General features: G+C 43.3%; 1 protein-coding gene across 10 annotated transcripts in view; it reads left to right on the top strand.

Annotated features, from left to right (window-relative positions):
• The first annotated feature begins 319 nt into the window (after positions 1–319).
• Srrm1 (serine and arginine repetitive matrix 1) overlaps positions 320–20,895 on the top strand; it is a 33,588-nt gene continuing 13,012 nt past the window's right edge. For 4 of the 10 annotated variants that reach the window (XM_029540297.1, XM_021199588.2, XM_021199585.2 and 1 more), the window contains exons 1-9: positions 320–405; positions 6,102–6,191; positions 6,434–6,556; positions 8,617–8,787; positions 9,452–9,567; positions 10,850–11,053; positions 12,775–12,963; positions 13,189–13,308; positions 15,745–16,019. In XM_029540297.1, the coding sequence (XP_029396157.1) occupies positions 385–405; positions 6,102–6,191; positions 6,434–6,556; positions 8,617–8,787; positions 9,452–9,567; positions 10,850–11,053; positions 12,775–12,963; positions 13,189–13,308; positions 15,745–16,019 (1,309 nt within the window). In that variant the 5' untranslated portion in view covers positions 320–384. Of the gene's footprint in view, positions 406–6,101; positions 6,192–6,433; positions 6,557–6,844; positions 8,788–9,451; positions 9,568–10,849; positions 11,054–12,774; positions 12,964–13,188; positions 13,309–15,744; positions 16,020–20,895 lie in introns of all 10 variants that reach the window. The other 6 variants (XM_029540305.1, XM_029540301.1, XM_029540303.1 and 3 more) reach the window with 2 other exon arrangements.

Genomic DNA, 20,895 nt, shown 5'->3' with positions numbered 1-20,895 from the left:
CCGCATCTTCCCACTACGGATCAAAGGAAGGATCAACTCAAGTCGCGCGAACACCGCTGATCATGCGCCACCAAAAAAAAAAAAAAAAAAAATCGGCAGGGTGGGGCGACCCAAGGATTCGCCCTCCTCCTCCCATTGGTTCCAGGCGCCCCGCTCGCCTCCCCTCCTAGCGAAAGGCTGCCGCCCTGGTGCGCTGGCGCATGCGTGTCGTCGTCGTGGCGCACCGAGCAGGCGCCGCCGCAGGCCCGCCGGAGGGAGGGGCGGGAGCGGGGGCGGCGGCGCGCGCAGCCTCCCGGCGCTGGGCTCCCTTCTGCCGGTCCCGCCCTCCGTCGCGGCGGCGCGGTGCACGCTGGGATAGGGAGCATCTCCGAGCGAGGCGGCAAGATGGACGCGGGATTCTTCCGCGTAAGTCGGAGCGCGGGGCTCCGGGGAGAGGCGAGGGGCTCGTTTGTGAGACCCGACGGGGGTGTGGGGGGGAGGAGCGCTCAAAATCCGGGTCGGGACGGCCCGTGGAGGGAGGCCTTCGGGACCCCGAGGGGGGTTCGTGGGCAGCGTTCCCCCCGGCCTCGGCGTTGCGGCCGAGACCGGTGCGCCTCTGCGCAGTCGCCTCCTCCGGGATCGTCCCCCCCCCCCACGCGGCGGTGGCGGTGGCCGGAAAATGGCGGCGGGAATGGGCTGGAGCCGAACCTCACCGGCCGCCTGGCGAGGCCCTGCAGGCCGCCCGCCGCGCCGGCCGCCGGGGCTCGGGGCCTAGCGGAGCCCCAAGGAGGAAGTCATTAGGGGGGGAGGCCGGTGGGAATCGTGGGGCGGCTGCGGGGTACCGGTTGTACAGTTTGGGGCTACATCCTGAGAGAGGTGTTTGAGGAGAGGGGCCTTTTATTTTATTTTATTTAGCGGCAGCTTGGGAGAAAGCGGGTACACTCACCCCCCCCAAAAAAAAAAAAACCCCGACGTACAGCGTCCACCCTCTGGGTCTTAAGCTTTCGCGGCGGCGCAGGGTCAGAGTTCGTGAACGCTCCCGCCCAATTTGATAGCTCTTCTCCGGGGAGGGGAGCTTAGATAATTTGTAGTTGGAACATTTGAATCGGAGGCTTTTGGAGTGAACCGGGTGTGCGAGGGTGGAGGCAGATTACGGTTGTGACTCCGTCGCGCTTCCCGCTCTTCGCTAGCACCCTTTCCCAGCGGCCCATGTCCAGGTAGGGGACGTTACCTTAGAGTGGATACACATATCCCACACACTAAGGCAGTTTATTAGGTCCACTCTGGAAGGAAAGCAGCTACGGGTCGAAATCTAGATGAATGGGAACAGACACTTGTGGGATTAAAAGTAACTTCGAACCCTTTAGGGGTCGCTGATTCTCGTAATGCAGAGTAGAACCTTGTAAAAGTCCAGGTCCCAGCTCTCTGTCATACCGCTTAGAGTTTTGCATTCCCTGGATCGAGCATATAGTTTACAGTTTGTGTGCATTTTTTAAGAAAAAATTGGAAGGAGGAGGGAGATAATAAAGATGCCTCTTGTATGTATGAACAAGACACTGGGGTCTATCTCCAGCATCCCAGATGTTTGCACTACAAACTAAGCACTTTTTTTTTTTTTTTTTTTTTTTGGTTTTTCGAGACAGGGTTTCTCTGTATAGCCCTGGCTGTCCTGGAACTCACTCAAACTAGGCACTTAACCTTTGTAGTCAAGACTTATTTCTTATGACACCGTTACACTTAAAAACAGCCGAAGGTTTCTTTCACTTGTCGATTATTTCTTTTCTTTTTATTTTTTTCCCCCCTTCAGTTTTTGTTTTGCTTTTTCAGGAAGTAGTTTATGTGCGTAGCCTTGGCCATCCTGGAACTCTGTAGTCTGTAGGCCAGGCAAGCCTTGAACTCAGAGATCTGTCTGCCTCTGCCTCCCGAATGCTGGGGTTGAATGAAGACTTGCACCCTGGCCAGCCTTGTCAGTTATTTCTAGTGGAAAGGAGATTGAAGAAAGAAAACAAAGCAATATTTCAATTTTCAGGCGAAGTTGTCCTTTGAAAAGAACAGAATCTGGAAAATAACCCATTTTTTAAAATATTTTTTTTACACTTACCTAAATAGAGTAGTTTAGTTGTCCTTGGGTTGGGTCTTGGGGGCAGGGGCAGTTGAAGTGTTTTGAAACTGGGTTTTCTAACCCAAACCGGCCTTGGACCTAGAGTCTTGCCTTGACCTCTCAGTACTAGAATTTCAGACATATGCTACACACTGGCAAAGTGGGGGAGTCGGAAGTATTTACACTCTGAGTTAGAAAAACTTGCCAGGCAGCGGCACATGCCTTTAATCCCAACACTCTGGGAGGGGAGGCAGAGGCAGGCAGATCTCTGAGTTTGAGGCCAGCCTGGTCTACAGAGTGAGTTCCAGGACAGATAGGGCTACATAGAACCCGTCTCAAAAAATCAAAAGGGGGGAGAATAGAGTGGGGGGAGGGAATTTTAGATCAGTTACCTAGTACAATCTGATTCTGACTGGAATTGGTGGTAGCATTTGCTGAACAGCCTTGCAAGGTAAATTTCTCTTCTCTTTTTTTTTTTTGAAGATGTGGTTGATAAGATCAAAAGCAGACCAGGCCAGCTTTTGAACTCTTTTTTTTTTTTTAATTATTTATTTTATGTATATGAGTATACTGTAGCTGTACAGATGGTTGTGAGCCTTCATGTGGTTGTTGGGAATTGAATTTTAGGACCTCTACTCGCTCTGGTCAACCTCACTCAGGCCCAAAGATTTATTTATTATTATTAAGTACACTGTTGCTGTCTTCAGACACACCAGAAGAGGGCGTCAGATCTCATTGCAGGTGATTGTGAGTCACCATGTGGTTGCTGGGATTTGAACTCAGGACCTCTCGCCAGCCCGGCTTTGAACCCCCATCCCCCTTTTATTTATTTATTAATTTTATTTATTTATTTATTTTGAGACAGGGTTTCTCTGTGTAGCCCTGGCTGTCCTAGAACTCATTCTGTAGACCAGGCTGGCCTTGAAATTCAGAAATCCTGCCCCTGCCTCCCAAGTGCTGGGATTAAAGGTGTGCGCCACCGCGCCTGTCTGGCTTTGAACTCTTTAGAGATGGCCTATCTCTAAAGGTGTATGCCTTAGTATTAGGGCCCATGCACCAGGCTTTTGTATATGTTCGCCAAGCTCTGCCACTCAGTTACAGCCTTTCTGGGTCTCTTTCCAGGTGACATGAATAGGTTTGATCTTTTCACTGGCATCTAATGGTTATGCTATGTAATAATCAAATGAGGGTAATTGGCATACCTTATCACCTCAGACATCCATCTTTATTTTTTGCTTCATTGCCACTAATTTGACATAAACATCCTCAGAGATTAGGTTGTGTGTTCTCAGGACATACGGTGGAGTAGTAGCAGAACTGATACATTATTACAGGGTTTTTTGTTATTGTTGTTTTGTTTTGTTTTCTCTTTTCCTTCTCAAAACATAGTTTTGAGACAGGGTCTCACTCTGAAGCCCTAGCCGTTGGGTAGTCTGGCCTGCAACTCACGGAGCCCTTCCTGCCTCTGCCTCCTGAGTGCTGCCGTTAGAGGTTTTGGACACCACACCTAACCCAAAACTTTTTGCTGCTGATAGAGCCCTGGGAATCTCACCGTGTGTTGTGCATGCTAGCTGAGTGCTCTTGTTCCTCTGCTATTCTCAGACCAAACAGATGTTTTCAAGGGAATGTAGCTAGTCCAAAAACTAATCTGTAGATTTCAAGTCAGAGCCAGTTCCTTCCAGTTTAATTGAGCCAGGAGGACGGATGAAATGAACGAAAACTGATGTGGTGCTGTTCTGATGAGTCCTTTGGGGAAGTTTTGTTTTTCATTTACTTAAAAACTGTTGTTTGTTCCCCCGGGTAGGGTTTTGTTGTAGTCCAGGCTGGCCTAGGATTTGCAAGTTTGTCTTGTTTTGTTTTGTTTTGTTAAGATTTATTATTATATGTAAGTACACTGTAGCTGTCTTCGGACACCAGAAGAAAGCGTCATATCTCATTACAGATGTTTGTGAGCCACCATGTAGTTGCTGAGATTTGAACTCAGGACCTTTGGAAGAGCAGTCAGTGCTCTTAACTTCTGAGCCATCTCACCAGCCCTGCAAGAACCCCTAATCCTTTCTTCTTGTCTTAACCTTCTCACCTGGCTTTAAATTCATTAATTCACATTTTCTTTCTTCCTTCTTTCTCTGCTCCTCTTTCTCTTCTCCATCTCCCCCTTTCTCTCCATCCCTTCATCCTCCCCCATCCATTTTCCTTTCTGAGACAGAATTAGAGACCTGAGCTTAGTATGTAGTTTAAGATACCTTGTCTTCCTCAAACGCCCATATTATTGGATTATATTTGTGCACCACATTTTTTGGTTCTTGGCATGCACCCCCTCCAACACACTGGGTTTCCTGTGTCTCTCTCAAGCTGTGGAGTCAAAAATGACCTTGAACTTTTAACCTTTCAAATCCCTAGGACTCAGATTACAAGTACTGCTATACCTGGTTTATGTAGTACTAGGATTAAATCCAGGGCTTCCTGCATGCTGGGTAAACACTGCCACTGAGGTGTCCCCCATCCTCCAGTTTCTGTCCTTTGATAGTGAATTGTTTTGCTATGTTGACTGGAACTTGGTGTGTCTACAAGGCCAGGCCACACTGGAACTTGCTGCAATCTTCATTCTTCGGTCTCTTCGCATTCTTAAGTTGTGGCAAGCTAAACAGAATAATCTTACTGTGCTACATTTAGGAGAGGATGAAAACTTGAAATGTATCAGTTTTCTCATTTAAACACCTGCAAAGAAAGTATATGTGTCAAAGTTAACATTGTGGAGAGGGTATCTTGCTCTGACTATTGTTGTATTTGACTTAAGAATGTATGTTTTGGCCTGGTGTGGTGGCGCACGCCTTTAATCCCAGCACTCGGGAGGCAGAGGCAGGAGGATTTCTGAGTTCCAGGACAGCCGGGGCTACATAGAGAAACCCTGTCTTGAAAAACCAAAAAAATAAAAAATAAAATAATAATAATAATAATAATAATAATAATAATAAATAAAAAGAATGTATGTTTTGTTTGTTTGTTTTGGTTTTTTCGAGACAGGGTCTCTGTATAGCCCTGGCTGTCCTGGAACTCACTTGTAGACCAGGCTGGCTTGGAACTCAGAAATCAGCCTGTCTCTGCCTCCCAAGTGTGCCACCACTGCCCAGCAAGAATGCATATTTTTTAATATTAAAATGTAGACACTTTGTGTCAGCTACATTTAGAAAAGAGTGTACATTTTCTTTTTTTGTTTGTTTTTTTTTTGTTGTTGTTGTTGTTTTGTTTTTGTCTCTTGTTTCTTTCTTGCCTTTTTGGTTTGAATGTACATTTTCTATCTGAATATTAGTTACTGTGTTTCTACTCAATTATTTTGACTGTAAAAGTTGTTGCAACCTTTGTTTGCTATTAAAGAATTTTACTTTGGGTTCTGGATAGATGGCTCAGACATAATGTAGGCAAGACATAAACAGACATTTTCTTTTAAATCTCAGAAAACTAGAAAGCATTGTCATGTGGTAAAAGGAGCAAATGAAGAAGTGGGGACAGAGACACACACCCTAAAGGCGAAGGGATTGGTCTATGTTAGTGGCACATGCCTTCAATCCTAGCAGCTGCCAAGCCAGTGGATCTGTGAGCTAGAGGCCATCCTGGTCTAGTTCCAGGTCAGCCAGTGCTGCACAGAGAGATCATTGTATGTAAGAGCTGGCAAGGGGAGCAAATATAACTAACTAAAAATCAACAGTATGGTGATTCAGGCTGCCACTTGGGAAACTGAGACAGGAAGATTGTTTTAGAGCTAGCCTGGGCTAATGGATGAAGCTAAGTTTTTCGTTGTAATTTTATTTTTCTTAGAAAAGGCTGGCAAAATGGCTCAGTGGGAAAAGGCACCTGCTGCCAAACTTGATTAACCGAATCCCATCTCTGGGGCCCACATGTAGGAAGGAGAGAACTCACACTCCAAAGTTGGCCTCTGACCCCTTCCCATGTGCACTGTTTTTTAACTGAAGCAGGAAAAGTTTCATCTTGTATTCTTAGGCCATGTGTTTGTTTCCTGCAGGGAACAAGTGCGGAGCAGGATAATCGGTTCAGCAACAAACAGAAGAAACTCCTCAAGCAGCTGAAATTCGCAGAATGCCTAGAGAAAAAGGTATTCTAGGTGGGACTGTTGCAGTTGTTGCATTTTAAGGGTTGGGAGATGAATTATTATATTTGTGCAGAAAAAAAATTACAATTTGCCACCCTTTAGCCACCACATATACAGTACAACCAAAGATTGAGCATGTTAGATAAGTTTTTTTTAATGTGCATAAGCTAAAGGAAACATTTAGACAAAGTAACTAAGCTCTTACTGCAGTGAACTTGTACTTACTGGTTTGCATGTTTCATCAGGTGGACATGAGCAAAGTCAATTTGGAGGTCATAAAGCCTTGGATAACAAAAAGAGTAACTGAGATCCTTGGATTCGAAGATGATGTTGTCATTGAGTTTATATTCAACCAGCTGGAAGTGAAGGTATAATATACAGATGGCTCTTACTTCTGAATATATGACATGATTTGTGAATCTGTGGAAACTCAGGTTTTCTGTGGAATACAAATATAGAAGGGTTATTGTACAATGTTTGTTGTGAGAAGAATTCACTTTGTAAAACAACTGTTAAGGCTGGAGGTCTAGTGAAGGTGCATAGTTTTGAAAGCTACACAGGTGAAAAATCAAACTTACTGTTTGTAATTTTGCTGTTACATGTTAAGTTACTTTGACAGCAATTTTCTAATGATAATGTGATTTATGATTTAAAAGGCCTGAACCAAAATGGAAGTTATTCCTTGCGTCTGAAGTATAGCACCATCACCTTATTAGGTCACAGCAGAGTGAGTGTCCCAATGTCGCTCTGACCCAACTCCCTTGATGACGCAGTGTGTGTTTGGAGGTGAGTTGTGTAAAGTGGCCGAACAACAACAACAACAAAAACACAAACAAGAGCAATTGGTAAAGCTGTATACTGCTCTTTAAAGTGGCATTTTGAGGTGGACATTTATTTGAAGCATGAGGGGCGATCTGATTTGATTGGATGTTGGTTTTAAAAGAACTGAAGACTTTAGTTATAGTTGCAAGTCAACTGGTTACCAGTTAGAATTAAGGCACAGGATTTTATTTACGTTGTAGTTAAAATTTCAGGTAGATGAATTGACAGTCCTATAAAAGCCAGTTAGCATAATTGTTTCTATCTTCCAATATGAAATAATACAAGATAATATAACTGTTTAAAATTATTTCTGTTATAACATAGTTTGCTATTTTGTCATGGCACCCAAAGGACAGTAAAGCCGTACCATAAAACCTTTTGGTAAATATACTGATGAGAATTTACTTTTACATTATTCCTCTTCCCAAGAGTTCATGCTTGAATTTTGACAGAACAGTTATCATTCCAAACGATAAGGTATTTCATTTTTAAAACAATGTGGTAATTATTTTGCTTTGAATGTTTTTTAAGACTTAATTTTAAGAAAGGACCTTATATTTAAGTATATTTATTTATTTCCTTTAGAGACCAGAAACATGGGAGAATGTTTTTTAAATGCTTATTAGTAAATTTTATTAGAGAAATGCTTTACTGACTTGAATTTTAGTGAACTTTAAAACCTAAATACCTGGTAGTATTCCCCTGTAGTGAGCATGAGATTAAAGTGTAGAGCTTTTTAAACAATCTTTTCTTTTTTTGTGGTTGTGTACTCATTATTGCTTGTTCGTCTTTTGCAATTTAGATAAATGATATAACATTAAACTCAAGGTGGTTGAGTTGCAGTAGGGAGTCGGAAGCAAGCCAAGGGAACATCTTTCTCTACAGGGGACTTGGCGATTCCAAACCCCCAAGGTTCCAAGAAGAAACTGAAGACACCTGGAATCTGTACTTGCTTTGTGCTATTGAGCTGTGCTTGTTATACGGACCTTGTTGCTTGACCAACAGAATCTAGTGTTTAAAAACCCAAATTACTTTTAGAAATCTTGACTTAGTTTTGTGGACAGTTGAGCATCTGTGGCATTGTTAGTAACAGGCTGTCAAGTACAGTAGTCAGGCTTCTAGCTTAGTCTTCAGATGTTACAGAGTGCATGCTTAACTCGTTAGTTCTTATAACTGAGCATTAGATATTAGATAGTTTATAGAAAGTTGCCTGTAGTGTAAAGAGAAGTGTTTATGTACGTTTTCAACTTCTTGTTGGGGCAAGTTTTCCAGCCAAGCAAATACTGTTAGTAAATGCAAGAATTTATAGATGTTCCATAATTGTTTTTAAAGTTGATAAATGCATAAGCCCACTAACAGCCATACAGTCTAAATACTTAGGAAATCCACAAAGGCTGCTCTAATGCTTTTGGTTCAGTGAGGGAGAATTGGATTATCTAGAAATTATATTACCAAGGAGCAACTAGGGAAAACTATTTACAATAGTAGGGCATATATATGTACCTAAGCCCCTTATGGTAGACTTAAATACTAATTTAAATGAATTTCAGATAGGTTGGTTAGTTTCAAAGTAACCTGTTTTTCTTCCTGTCATGTCTTTTTGCAGAACCCAGATTCCAAAATGATGCAAATCAACCTGACTGGATTTTTGAATGGGAAGAATGCTAGAGAATTCATGGGAGAACTGTGGCCCCTGCTGTTAAGTGCACAAGAAAATATCGCCGGAATCCCTTCTGCTTTCCTAGAGTTGAAGAAGGAAGAGATAAAGCAGAGACAAGTAATCCTTTTTGTATTGACTTGAGAAGTAATATGCGGTCTGGTGGGTCACCCTAAGGGTTTTTGTTTCCTTTGAGCTACTGTAATCTCTGTGATCCAGCTAGGCTAGTTTGCTGGATGTGTCTGCACAGTGAGTTGTGGTTTACCATCCCTCATTTGAAAATCAGAGTGAAGCTGGGCGTGGTGGCGCACACCTTTAATACCAGCAGAGGCAGGTGGATTTCTGAGTGGAGGCCAGCCTGGTCTACAAAGTGAGTTCCAGGACAGCCTAGATTATACAGAGAAACCCTGTCTCGAAAAAGAAAAAAGAAAATTAGAGTGGTGTTTTCCGAGGCCAGTGACAATTGGGCAGAGCGCTTTGTTTTGTTTTGTTTTGTTTTGTTTTTTTAGTTCTTAAAATACAAGTGCATTTACCTTAAAAGGGAGTCCAAATAAAGTATCTAAAAAGTATGCGCAACTTCCCACACAGGCAGTAATTATAAAGTCACAAGAGAGTGACTATATAAATGATAAGTGAAGTGATATAAATGGTTTACCTTAATGGTAAAGAGTAAATGAAAGCGTGTTGTAAGAGTGAAGCTGAGCCCGTCACGCTGTGAAGTGACAGTTGCCGCACCTGTGCTGGTGCTCTGATGGAGGCTCTTAGTGCTCATCTCTGCTTGCAGATTGAACAAGAAAAATTGGCGTCTCTGAAAAAACAAGACGAAGATAAAGATAAGAGGGATAAGGAAGAAAAGGAAAGCAGCAGAGAGAAGAGGGAGCGGTCTCGCAGCCCGAGAAGGTACGGCAGAGCAGATGGAGGTGCGGTGTTGTGTAAGGTGCCTGGGGTCCTGAGGGTGCTCTGGCCCATGTTCCCCAGCTAGAAGACCCGGGAGCATCACTGGAGAGCTGCTGTTTGCCTCAGGGCTAAAGAGAGCTCTTCTGTTGCTCGCCTTTTGGCACATGTTTTTATCCAGCTATCCAGGAGATGAAGGCAGCGGGGGTAGGGGGCTTCTTAAGCCTCTGTTCAAAACAAACACAAGCCAGATCATTTGACGAAAGTGGTCACCTCTGTGACTTAGGCGAGTTACTCATTCCTAAGTAGAAATTTGGATTTCAGATTGCTTTGCTTAAATAAGACATTGGATTTTTGTTGTTACTGTGTTCTGATTATTTCCAGTCCCTTGTATTACAGAGCTGCTCATTAGCGTTCATGTACTTACCTAATTCCCTGTTCTGCTTTTCTTAGATGGTTGTACTGAACCCAAACTTCAAATCGTTTATTTGTTTTCTTCTTTCTTCCAATGAGACTATTGTTAGGTTCATATTTTTAAATCCACGGTTCAGCTTCTGCTATATTTGTGGTGAAAGGTGAGAATTCCATTAGGCTTTTCATTTTTAGGACTTTTAAAAATCTGTGGGGATTTGTAAAGAAAAAAGGAGGTAATATTTTTGTTCTTTAGTTTGTGCTGAGTTGGAAAACCTAGAGAAGCAGTTCCTCTAAGGCTAAGTGTCCTTCGCCATGCTGGGCGGCTTTACTACAAGTTTTAAAAAATAATAAACACTTTTGGATTAGGCACACTACAGCTTCAAAAGGAAGAAGGGGCTCCCACTAATAAAAATTTGGCATTTCTCTTTTCTTGTGAAGAACATACTACTTGCATTGCACTATCCATTTTTCTACATCTTCAGGCTCTGCCTGGTCATCTCTGATATGAGCTACTTGTACCTAATCCCTATGTATTGGTAGGGTGATTGACTGTTAAGAAAGTGGTTGCTTTAAGCACTTTGATCTGAGGCCTGGTCTTTGAATGACCGCTGGGATAGTTGAGAACCAATGACTCCAGCCTACCTTTGTGCCTCCTCCTCTAACTGGTCCTTGAGGCTGTCACCTCTGTTTGCTTGTCCTTCTAGTTCTCTCTGGCCTTTTCCTTCTCAAGTAGATGAAATGGATATCTTGTTTCCATGTGAAACTTCTCAGATACAGACCACAGTGGGTAACTTACAAGATTAATCCTTGATTTTCCCTTTGTCTACTCTAAACCACATTAGTAAAAAATCTGAAAAAATTGCTTTCATCCTAGACGCAAATCCAGATCTCCTTCCCCTAGAAGACGATCTTCCCCTGTCAGGAGAGAGAGAAAGCGCAGTCACTCTCGATCTCCCCGTCACAGAACCAAGAGCCGGAGCCCTTCACCTGCCCCAGAAAAGAAGGAGAAATCTCCAGAGCTCCCAGAACCATCAGTGAGGATGAAAGAGTCCTCAGTACAGGAGGCCACCTCCACCAGGCATGTTCCTAACTCTTACCTCCTCTTAGGCTGTGTCCCACTGTCAGTATCCATTGCTGGCTTCAAAGCAGAGCACTTGTTTCCCTTTCGGATGGCTAGCCTCTCTTAAGCTTTTATTATAGGGTTAGGGTTGGAAATGAGGCTGGGATTGATTATACGTGTGTGAGTGTGTGTGTGTGTGTGTATAAAATAAGAAAAAAGCCCCAGAGGTGGCCACCTGTCTGCCATATTGTTTCAAAAAATTTTATAGATCATAATTACTGATTTTCCTACCTGCTTGTCACAATATATTGTGGATAAATTCCTCTTTTGTTTTCGTTCTCTTTTTGTAAGAGGTGGATATAACCCAGAACTTTGCACATTCTTTGTCACTGACTTATATCCTATATAACATCTGTACCCCCAAACCTAGAGATTTGTTCACTTCCGTTTACTGGGGTAAAAAATATACCAAATAAAAGCTACTCCCTCCTCCTTTGGGGGAACCCTTTATTTTTTATTTCGTTTTAAGATTTTTTATTATATGTAAGTACACTGTAGCTATCTACAGACACACCAGAAGAGGGCATCAGTTCCCATTACAGATGGTTGTGAGTCACCATGTGGTTGCTGGGAATTAAACTCAGGACCTCTGGAAGAGCAGTTAGAGCTCTTAACCACCAAGCCATCTCTCCAACCCCAGGGGAACCTTTTGTGTCCTGTGGACAGGTTCATCTCGAGTGTAATGCATCTGCTGCATCTCACGGTTCATAGCTCAAAAGGCCAAGTAGCATGCAGGCCACAACACTGCAGCCTCTGCAGTTGTGTGCACTGCTCACAAAGTACCCATTCTTGGTGACTGCAAACTGCTGTCCACAGACTGCGCAGCTGGCAGTTGAGCAGGTATGGAGATCCTATTTCAGCTGAACTTTGTGCCTGTGGGCATTTGATCTAGTTCACCTCTTTCCCCTCAAGCTCCTGGGGATCAGGGTTTCTGTACTCATGCAGTTGACAGTGACACAGTTCTTGTCCCACACGTGAAAATGGGATGTCAATTCTTAGTTGCTCAGTGAATTCTGATGTGTACCTGTATTTTGAAACTAAGAGGTATTTGCAGGTTTTGACCCAGCCCCCACGCCCCCCAGACAGGGTTTTTCTGTGTAGTCCTGGCTGTCCTGGAACTCATTCTGTAGACCAGGCTGGCCTCGAACTCAGAAATCCGCCTGCCTCTGCCTCCTGAGTGCTGGGATTAAAAGTGTGTGCCACAACCACCAAAAACCTTTTTTATTTATTTATTTATTTTTTTGATATGGTGATCTACATCTGTTATTACTTTGTAATTTGTTAATAGTGAGGGCCAGGTCACATTGTTAAGAGTATAGCTTTATGAAGTCAGCTCTTTTTTAATTTCCAGTGTGGGCTTCGAGCATGTACCATAAATACTTTACTAAAGACAGCCATATTGCTTGGCGTGGTGGCACAAGCCTTTAATCCCAGCACCCGGGAGGCACAGGCAGGCAGATTTCTGAGTTCGAGGCCAGCCTGGTCTAAGAGTGAGTTCCAGGACAGCCAGGGCTATACAGAGAAACCCTGTCTCAAAAAAACAAAAACAAAAATAATAATAATAATAATAATAATAATAATAATAATAATAATAATAAAAAAAACCAGCAATATTGTTTAATTTGCTTAGAATTCTGAGGAGAGTTGGGGGGAAAAAAACCAAAATGCTATTTTCACAGTGACATCTTGAAAGCTCCCAAACCTGAGCCTGTACCAGAGCCCAAAGAACCGTCTCCAGAAAAAAATTCCAAGAAGGAAAAGGAAAAGACTCGACCAAGATCTCGGTCACGTTCCAAATCCCGGTCTCGGACCCGATCTCGGTCACCTTCTCACACTCGACCAAGACGGAGACATAGATCCCGATCCAGGTGCGTTGTTGCCCTGGGACTAGCATACATCTTAATTGGATGTGCTAATTTTTGAGGTAGCATTGTAAACAGTGTCAAAGTTAGAGAAAACTTTAAGAGTGAAATACACTTTGTGGTGTACCGTAAAAATCTGCATGAACAGAAGTGGTCATAGTGGTGGAATTAGTGTCAAGAAATTTTTTTGTTCTTAGTTTATTTGGGGCCTCATTCTGTTTCTTATGGCAGATCATACTCTCCTAGAAGGCGGCCAAGCCCAAGACGACGACCATCTCCCCGAAGAAGAACTCCACCAAGACGCGTGCCTCCTCCACCAAGGCACCGGAGGAGTAGGTCTCCAGGGAGACGGTGAGGCTCTCTTAGTGTCGGGGGCCTGGAACTTAGGGTAGTCCTTGGTATAATTTCAGGAGGAAAATTTTTTGTCTGTTGGATGTCAGAAATTACACTAGGGAATGTCTTGGAAGCAGCCTGATCCAGTGCACTTCAAGTGCAACAGTAGCTGTGAGAACGTCCAGTGTTGAGAAAGAAACAAAGTCGCTGGTCTTCTAGATCCTGTATGTTAGCCTTCTAAGATCTCACTAAAATTCTTCTGTGGGTAAGAACTAGCAGTGTACTTCAGTTGGTAAGATGCTTGCTGCGAATGCATAACGCCCTGCCCTGGGTCTGTTCCCCAGTACTTACAGACTTAAGGATGGTGTTTCATACCTGAGATTTCAGCACACCGGAGGTAGAGGGAAGGGGCCCTGAAGTTCATCCTCTTCATATACTGTTTTACACACACACACACACACACACACACACCAAAAAAAGAACTGACTACATTTCAGTGTGTTTTTATGTGTACAAGTGTTTTGTCTGTATGCATCACATGTATGGAGTGCTCCCAGAAGACACAAGAGAGTACTAGATGCCCAGGAACTGGAGTTAAGAAATGGTTGTGAGCTGCCGTGTGGGTGCTAGGAGATGAAACCAGGTCCTCTGCAAAGGAAGAAGCTGCTCTTACCCCTGAGCCATCCTTCCCTGAGCTGCCTCCCTCCCATCCAACTTTTAAGTTATACTGCTTTTGAAAGGCAGCTGGGTACAGGGTTAATGAGGGTTATCTTTACCAGTTTTTAAAAACTCCATCTCCAGTAGTCCCCAAGTTTTAAGAACCTAGCTTAGTTTGCATGTGTATTCACATGCAAGCACTTGCCCTGGCTAGTACAGTGCCTGTTCTCAGTCCTTGGGTGGCTCTGAGAGATTAAGCTTGAGTTCCCAGGCTTGCAGAGCAAGTACCTTTACAGTGTCTTTCTTTTTTGAAAAGATGTATTTTGAATTATGTGTAGGTGTGTGTCTGCATGTGGATACAGGCTATGTTCATGTGAGTGCAGGTTTTGCAGAGGCCTCTAGATAGATCCCTTGGACCTGGAGTGATGCACACTGTAAGCCACCTGCTGGTGCTGGCAACCAGAGTCCTCTAAAGAGCTCCTGATGCTCTAACTGCTAAGCCATCTATCTCTGCCATACTTTGTAATAAAGCTTTTTGTAACAGCTCAGACAGAGGAAACAAAAGGATAAAGTTCCCATAGTTCCATTCCTATATCAAGCCACTACTAGTGGCACAGGAAGATATACCTGATTTTACCCAAAGTAGAGTCTGGTGCACAGGAACAGAGGTTTTTATTGGTATGTTGTCTGGGCTTTTCAACTCCGCTTTGGACAGAACTTTGATACCTATTCTTCTTTGTTGCTGCTGGTTTAACCACAGGGCCTCACTGGGCCTGAGCATGTGCTCCACCTTGGAAATGCACTCTTAGCCCTGGGAAAAGCTGTTGAGTTAATGTTCTTTACAGACAATCACACCAACTAGAAAATGGGAAAACATCCAGTAAGCTCCTTGAGTTATATCTTTGCAGGTAGGACTTTTAGACCCATACTTTAATAACAGCAACGACAGCAAATACTATCCTTCTTTGGGATTGTTGTCAAGGGATTGATGTTTAAGTGCGTAAAGTTGCTGTTGAAGCTGGTGGACAGGACAGACATCCAGCACTGGTGGAATTCCGGGCATCAATCACACTTTTCAGATTGATCCTTCTGCTTCAGGAAGAAGTGATGCTGGCTCTCCCTTAGGGAGAGAGCCCTATTTCTTCCATTGGACTTTGGCAAAGAGCATGTCTCAGTAGTGCGCACGTAGCAGTGGAGCAGGCACGGGACTTTGCAGGTTGTGTAAGATTCCCTTTCAGCCAGTTTTTAATCTCACACTTAAGGTAGGGTTTCTTTTTTTCAGGTTCTCAGGAATTCTTCTGCCAAAGGTGAATTCTGCAGGTACACGTAATTGCAACAGAACTTAACCACAGATTTTGCTGCAGAATTCGAGAGGCCCCTACTTCTAAGTTTATGTAGCTAAATATTTATGAATTTCAAATCTTGCACATATTTTTTAGTGAAACTTAAAAGCTGCTTGACGTCACTCTAAATGAGCAGTACTCTCTTCCCCTCAAAGTTGTGCAAACTCCATGAGCCCAGTTATTTCTCTTCAGGAAGATGCTTGGTTACTGGATTATAGCATTCACATTGCAAACACAATACACAGGAGTTACGTGTATTTACTCTCAGAAATAGCTGTTTCCTGTCCTAGGTTATGGTTTTGTTTCCAATCTTTTTGAAGTAATTTATGTACTTAGCTACATAAACTCAAAAGTTGGACTAAAAGAAATAGCTGTGTTTCTGTGCATATTGTACATACTGTGATGTCACTCTTGAAAGGGATGCGGGTAGTGAAGTGAGTGCTTTATTCCACAGCAGGAGGCGTTCTTCCGCATCTCTGTCTGGAAGTAGCTCGTCGTCCTCTTCATCTCGTTCGCGGTCACCACCAAAGAAGCCTCCCAAGAGGACATCCAGCCCTCCTCGGAAAACACGGAGGTTATCACCTTCAGCAAGTCCTCCACGGCGAAGGCACCGGCCATCATCTCCAGCAACTCCACCACCCAAAACTCGACATTCCCCAACTCCCCAGCAGTCAAACCGCACAAGAAAAAGTCGTGTTTCTGTGTCTCCAGGAAGAACCTCCGGTAAAGGTACAAACAAAAGGCACTTTGTTCCCTTTGGCACCTGGGTGAACCCAGTTGTCCCTACCCTCCTTCAGAAGCAGCTGGGTAGTGCTTTCTATGTGGCACTGAGGTGGCTTGTCTGGCCTTTCCTGCTTTCTGTTCTCAGGCCTTGCCTGAAATGGGATGATAATGTGGTTTGTTTTCTCAGTGGCCTTTATAAAGCACAGGTGGCACAGATCCCTGGCTCAAGGCTGTTTGAGTTGGGGTGATGAACTGAGGCTGGTGTTCTTACTGTAAAGGTTCATTTTACTGAGACCGGTTAACTGCTTTCCGCCCTCCCTCCTCAAACCTCTCGTAAGGCTTTTTGATTGATATCTTATTTGCAGACTTTGTGTTCTGCTGTTATTTTTGGTCACAATTATGCTCTTAAGGGAAGGACATGGTGTCCCTTAATGGTTGATTTGTTTTATTGATTGATTGGTTCATGGATTTAGGTTCTAGGATGATGTCCCTACTCTGTTCAGTAGATTGGTTTCTGAGGAATTGGAGACCTGTGATTGTGCCAGCCAAGTAGAGTGTTAGTCTGTGTGAAAACTGGGGTTTACTGGGGTTTGCTTTAGCACTAAGCACACATGAAGAAAAAGGATATGCTCCATTCTGGTGGTGTCTTTGGTGAAAGAGTGGATTTGAGAAAGAGGGGCAGCCCGAAAGGTGAGTGGAGAGAGTGGTGTTCTGAGCCCATCGACTGACCAACTGCCTGGGTACCAAGGGAGCGCCAGGAGGCCTAGCCAAGCTGTGTGTTCTAAACCTGTTCACTGAGAGAGAGCTGTGGGGAGAGAAGCTGCTAAAAATGGCAAGCGGTAAAAAGTAAAGTACAAATCATTGGATTTTAACCTCAAGTGCATTCGGTAACCAAATGTATGATATTTAAGACAGCTAGTTTTTAGCATGTGTTGTGTTAACTTTGTATAAAGATGAGCACATTTCAGCCTCTCTTTGAGTCCCTCACCATGATGTAATCTAATGCTCATTGTTCTAGCTTACTTGTCTTTCCCTGTGAGCTTTACAAGTGTTTAGAGCTAGAAAGCTCTTTGGAGGAGAAAAACTCTTTAGAGTTCTCACAATTATTTTGGAGAAATACATTTTTTCATTTAGATTATATAGAAGATTATATTTTAAACTACCTAGACAGTAGGAGTTAACTGTTGAATAGTCAGGCCACAGTTGGGACTTTCAGTTACCTTTTTATTCATCTGCGCTGGTGCCAAGCTCCTGCTCTGACACATGCCTTGTACTGCATTCAAGAGACTTCTGTTGTGGGGAAGATAGACAGACCTGTTGTGTATTCTTGTGTGCTCGAGGACTAGCTGCTTTAGCCAGACATTTGAACTGTGGGCAGTTTATAGTCTGTTTTATGTCCATTGAAGCTCAAAATTGGTTTGAGCTACATAGAAATGACCTTAGTGTTGACATTTTAGAGCTAGAAAAGACCTTACCAGTTGTCAGGTTCTTTGGTTGAGTGACTTAGTTAAGGTTAGTTAGTTAAAGAGTTTAAGTGTTCTTCCCATTTACACAGTGAGACTTGCCAAATACCTTCTAGGACTGGGGAGGAAGATGAAGGGTGGAATGAAGTTCTTTGTCTTCTGTACTAGGTACTGTGATCAGAAATGCTACCTTGGAGTTTCTAAGTGCTACATTGGAGTCTCTGGATATGTATAGGGCTGTGGTACTGCTGTGATGTAATAGTGTTCCTGATTGAACATCTTAGAATCTGTTGTTGATAATGGGCTAATGAACTAAGGGTAAGGAGAGAAAAGCGGGGGAATTGGGAGTCAGTCATTGAGTACAGTTTACAGATCCACCTGAGGGTGTCTTGGAGGAATTTGAATTGGTCATGATCTGGGTACTGCATGAACTTGTTCTGAGTCGAGTGTCCTGCTACAGCCTGTCCTTTAAATCAGCAGAGTTGTGCTCTGTGGATGCTTCATGTATTCTCCTATCTCTGGTTATATAGTAACTTAACTTCACAAGTTATCTTTTGGGCAATCTGAGATTAATAATTAATAGGACTGTTGAAGTGCTTTAAAGTTCTGGTCTTAGAGTTGGTCTCTTGAATTTCTGACTTCATGCTAGGACAATTTGTTCTTTTACTTACTCATTATTAACATAACAGTAAGTAAAAGGGAAAAAATCTGATTTAGAAAAATACAAAAACAGATGTTACTTATAATAGCGCTTTATCTTGAGTAGAAGGATAAAGCGTATGCTATAATAGTATCCACGACTTAATGAGACACTAAGTCATGGTGACCCTCCTGTGTGTTTATTCACTCTGTTCAATAGAATATGTAATGTTGGCTCCATGTGATGGCACACCCCACCCCGGCACACCCCACCCCTAGCCCCTGGAACAGTTTCTCTGTAGCCCTGGCTGTATTGGGACTCCGTTGTGGACTAGGCTGGCTTTAAAGATCCACCTGCCTCCGCCTCTGCCTCTGCCTCCGCCTCCGCCTCCTAAATCCTGGGATTGTAAAGGTGTGCTCTACCACCATCAGGTGAGGGTGTAGTTTTTTTGTTTTGTTTGTTTTTTTTTGTTTGTTTTTTTGTTTTTTTCGAGACAGGGTTTCTCTGTGTAACCTTGGCTGTCCTGGAACTCACTTTGTAGTCCAGGCTGGCCTAGAACTCAGAAATCCACCTGCCTCTGCCTCCCAAGTGCTGGGATTAAAGGCGTGTGCCACCACGCCCAGCTGAGGGTGTAGTTCTTAATTCCAGTATTACATAGCCAGTTTGAGGCCAGATCTTGTCTCAAGATAAATAAAAGCAATGTTGCAGTTTAGTTATTTTATTTACTCTGTAGACATACACCTATTATCTTGTAGGAATAAACACTTCATTTTCTTCTTACAACCAAACAAGCCACTTTGGGCCTCTAAGATTGTGTGTGTGTGTGTGTGTGTGTGTGGGTGGGTGGGTGGGTGGGTGGGTGCGCACGCATGCCTTTGTTTGGTTTTGATTGTTATGTAATCTAGACAGGCAGTCCCTGTTTTAGCCTCCTATATGTTGGGATTTTTAAAAATGACTTATGTTCTGTGGTAGGGTATATATACACGTTGTGCAGATGTGTACAGGGCAGAAAGAGGAATCACCTAGAGCTGGAGTAACAGCTTATGAGCTACTCAGGCAGGCGCTGCAAACCAGACTAAATCCTCTGTAAGAGCAGCAAGTGTTCCTGAGCACTGAGCCGCTACAGCCAGACTTTAGGAACGTTAGGACTTTGGGTGTTAGGCACTCTCTGCCCAGTTCAGTAGTTTGTCCAGGTAACTTCAGTAGACGGAGTCATTAACTGCAAGAACGAGCTCGGGGATGCAGGGCTTGCTGTGAGGTTATGGAGTAGGTTCCTCAGTGTCAGATCCAGTTCTCGGAATCATCCTGGTAGTCTATGATAGAATTTATAGTATGAAATAAAGTATAACTGTATTCTAATCAAATAGTTTATCAAAAATCACTAGTCATATAAAACAAGAATCTCAATTTGTTTCTTAGATGGGCCTTTTTTTTTTTTTTAGATTTAGTTATCTATATGAGTACACTGAACATATGGTTGTGAACCTTCATGTGGTTGTTGGGAATTGAATTTTAGGATACCTGCTCACTCCCTCCCATAGATTTATTGTTATCCATGAGTACACTGTAGCTGTCTTCAGACACCTCAAAAGAGGGCGTCAGATCTCATTACAGGTGGTTGTGAGCCACCATTTGGTTGCTGGGATTTAAACTCAGGGCCTTTGGAAGAGCAATCAGTGAGTGCTCTTAACCTGCTAAGCCATCTCGCCAGCCCTAGATGGGCCTTTTCAAATGTCTTTTGAAGTTGATCCATGGTAAAAGTAATGATTATATTTTTATATACTTGATTTTGATTGTGTTCAGAGTTTATGCTCATGAGGGTTTGTCTGCATAGCTGTGAGAGCACCACTGTGTGCCTGGTGTCCGTAGTTCAGAAGGCCTCAGACCCCCTGGAAGCAGAATTAAAGATGATTGTAAGCAGCTGTGTGGGTGCTAGGGCCTGAACCCAGGCCCTCTGCAAGTGTAGCAAATGCTCTTAACCCTGACTGAACCATCTGAACAGCCCCATGGGTGCTCCTAAGAAGAAATAGTTGTGAGATTAGTACCCTAAACACAGAATCTTAGGCTCCTGTTCTCAGTGTGTTCAGTTGTCTGTGTTTCTTTTGCTGATGTAATTTTAGTTTAAGCTTCCAAAGAACACTTGTAAAATGGAGTATATAAGACGACTCGGCCAGTCAGTGGTGGCACACACCTTTAATCCCAGCACTTGGGGCAGAGGTGGGCAGATTTCTGAGTTTGAGGACAGCCAGGACTACACAGAAAAAAAAAAAAAAAGACTCTTGTTTTAGCAACATTTGGGTTAGGTGGTTTATAGTGTAATTCTGTTCTCTGGACTTTAAGGCAGAAGGATCACTGTGAACTTGAGGCCAGCTAGGACTAGGTAGTGAGACCTGACTCAAAACAAAACCCCAGGTATATATGTCACAGGAAGCCTTCAAAAGGCACACCATAATTTTCCAGTTAGTGTGAGGTTGTTGGGTGATTGAATCTGGGTTAGAGAACGGTTTTCCTTTCCCTCCCATGGGAGCTTAAATCCAGGGTCTGGCTGTCTACAGCTACCCAGGCACTTTGGAGGTGCAGCCGTAGCCACTTTCTCTCAGGCTTTAGATTGAACCCTTCGTTTTGCTCTTAGTCTTTACACTTGTTTAAATCTCCTAGGTATGGCGAAGGAGCCTTTGGCATATTGGTTAGATGGCCAAATATTCTTTTCCAGACCAAGTACCTCCTGTGTGATTGATTGATTTTTTTTTTTTTTTTTTTTTTTTTTCCTTATTTTTGT

The sequence above is a fragment of the Mus pahari genome, chromosome 6, assembly GCF_900095145.1.
Source record: "Mus pahari chromosome 6, PAHARI_EIJ_v1.1, whole genome shotgun sequence".
Taxonomy (NCBI): Eukaryota; Metazoa; Chordata; class Mammalia; order Rodentia; family Muridae; genus Mus; species Mus pahari.
Note: the sequence above shows the minus strand (reverse complement) of the source record. Positions and strands in the feature narration are given on the sequence as shown.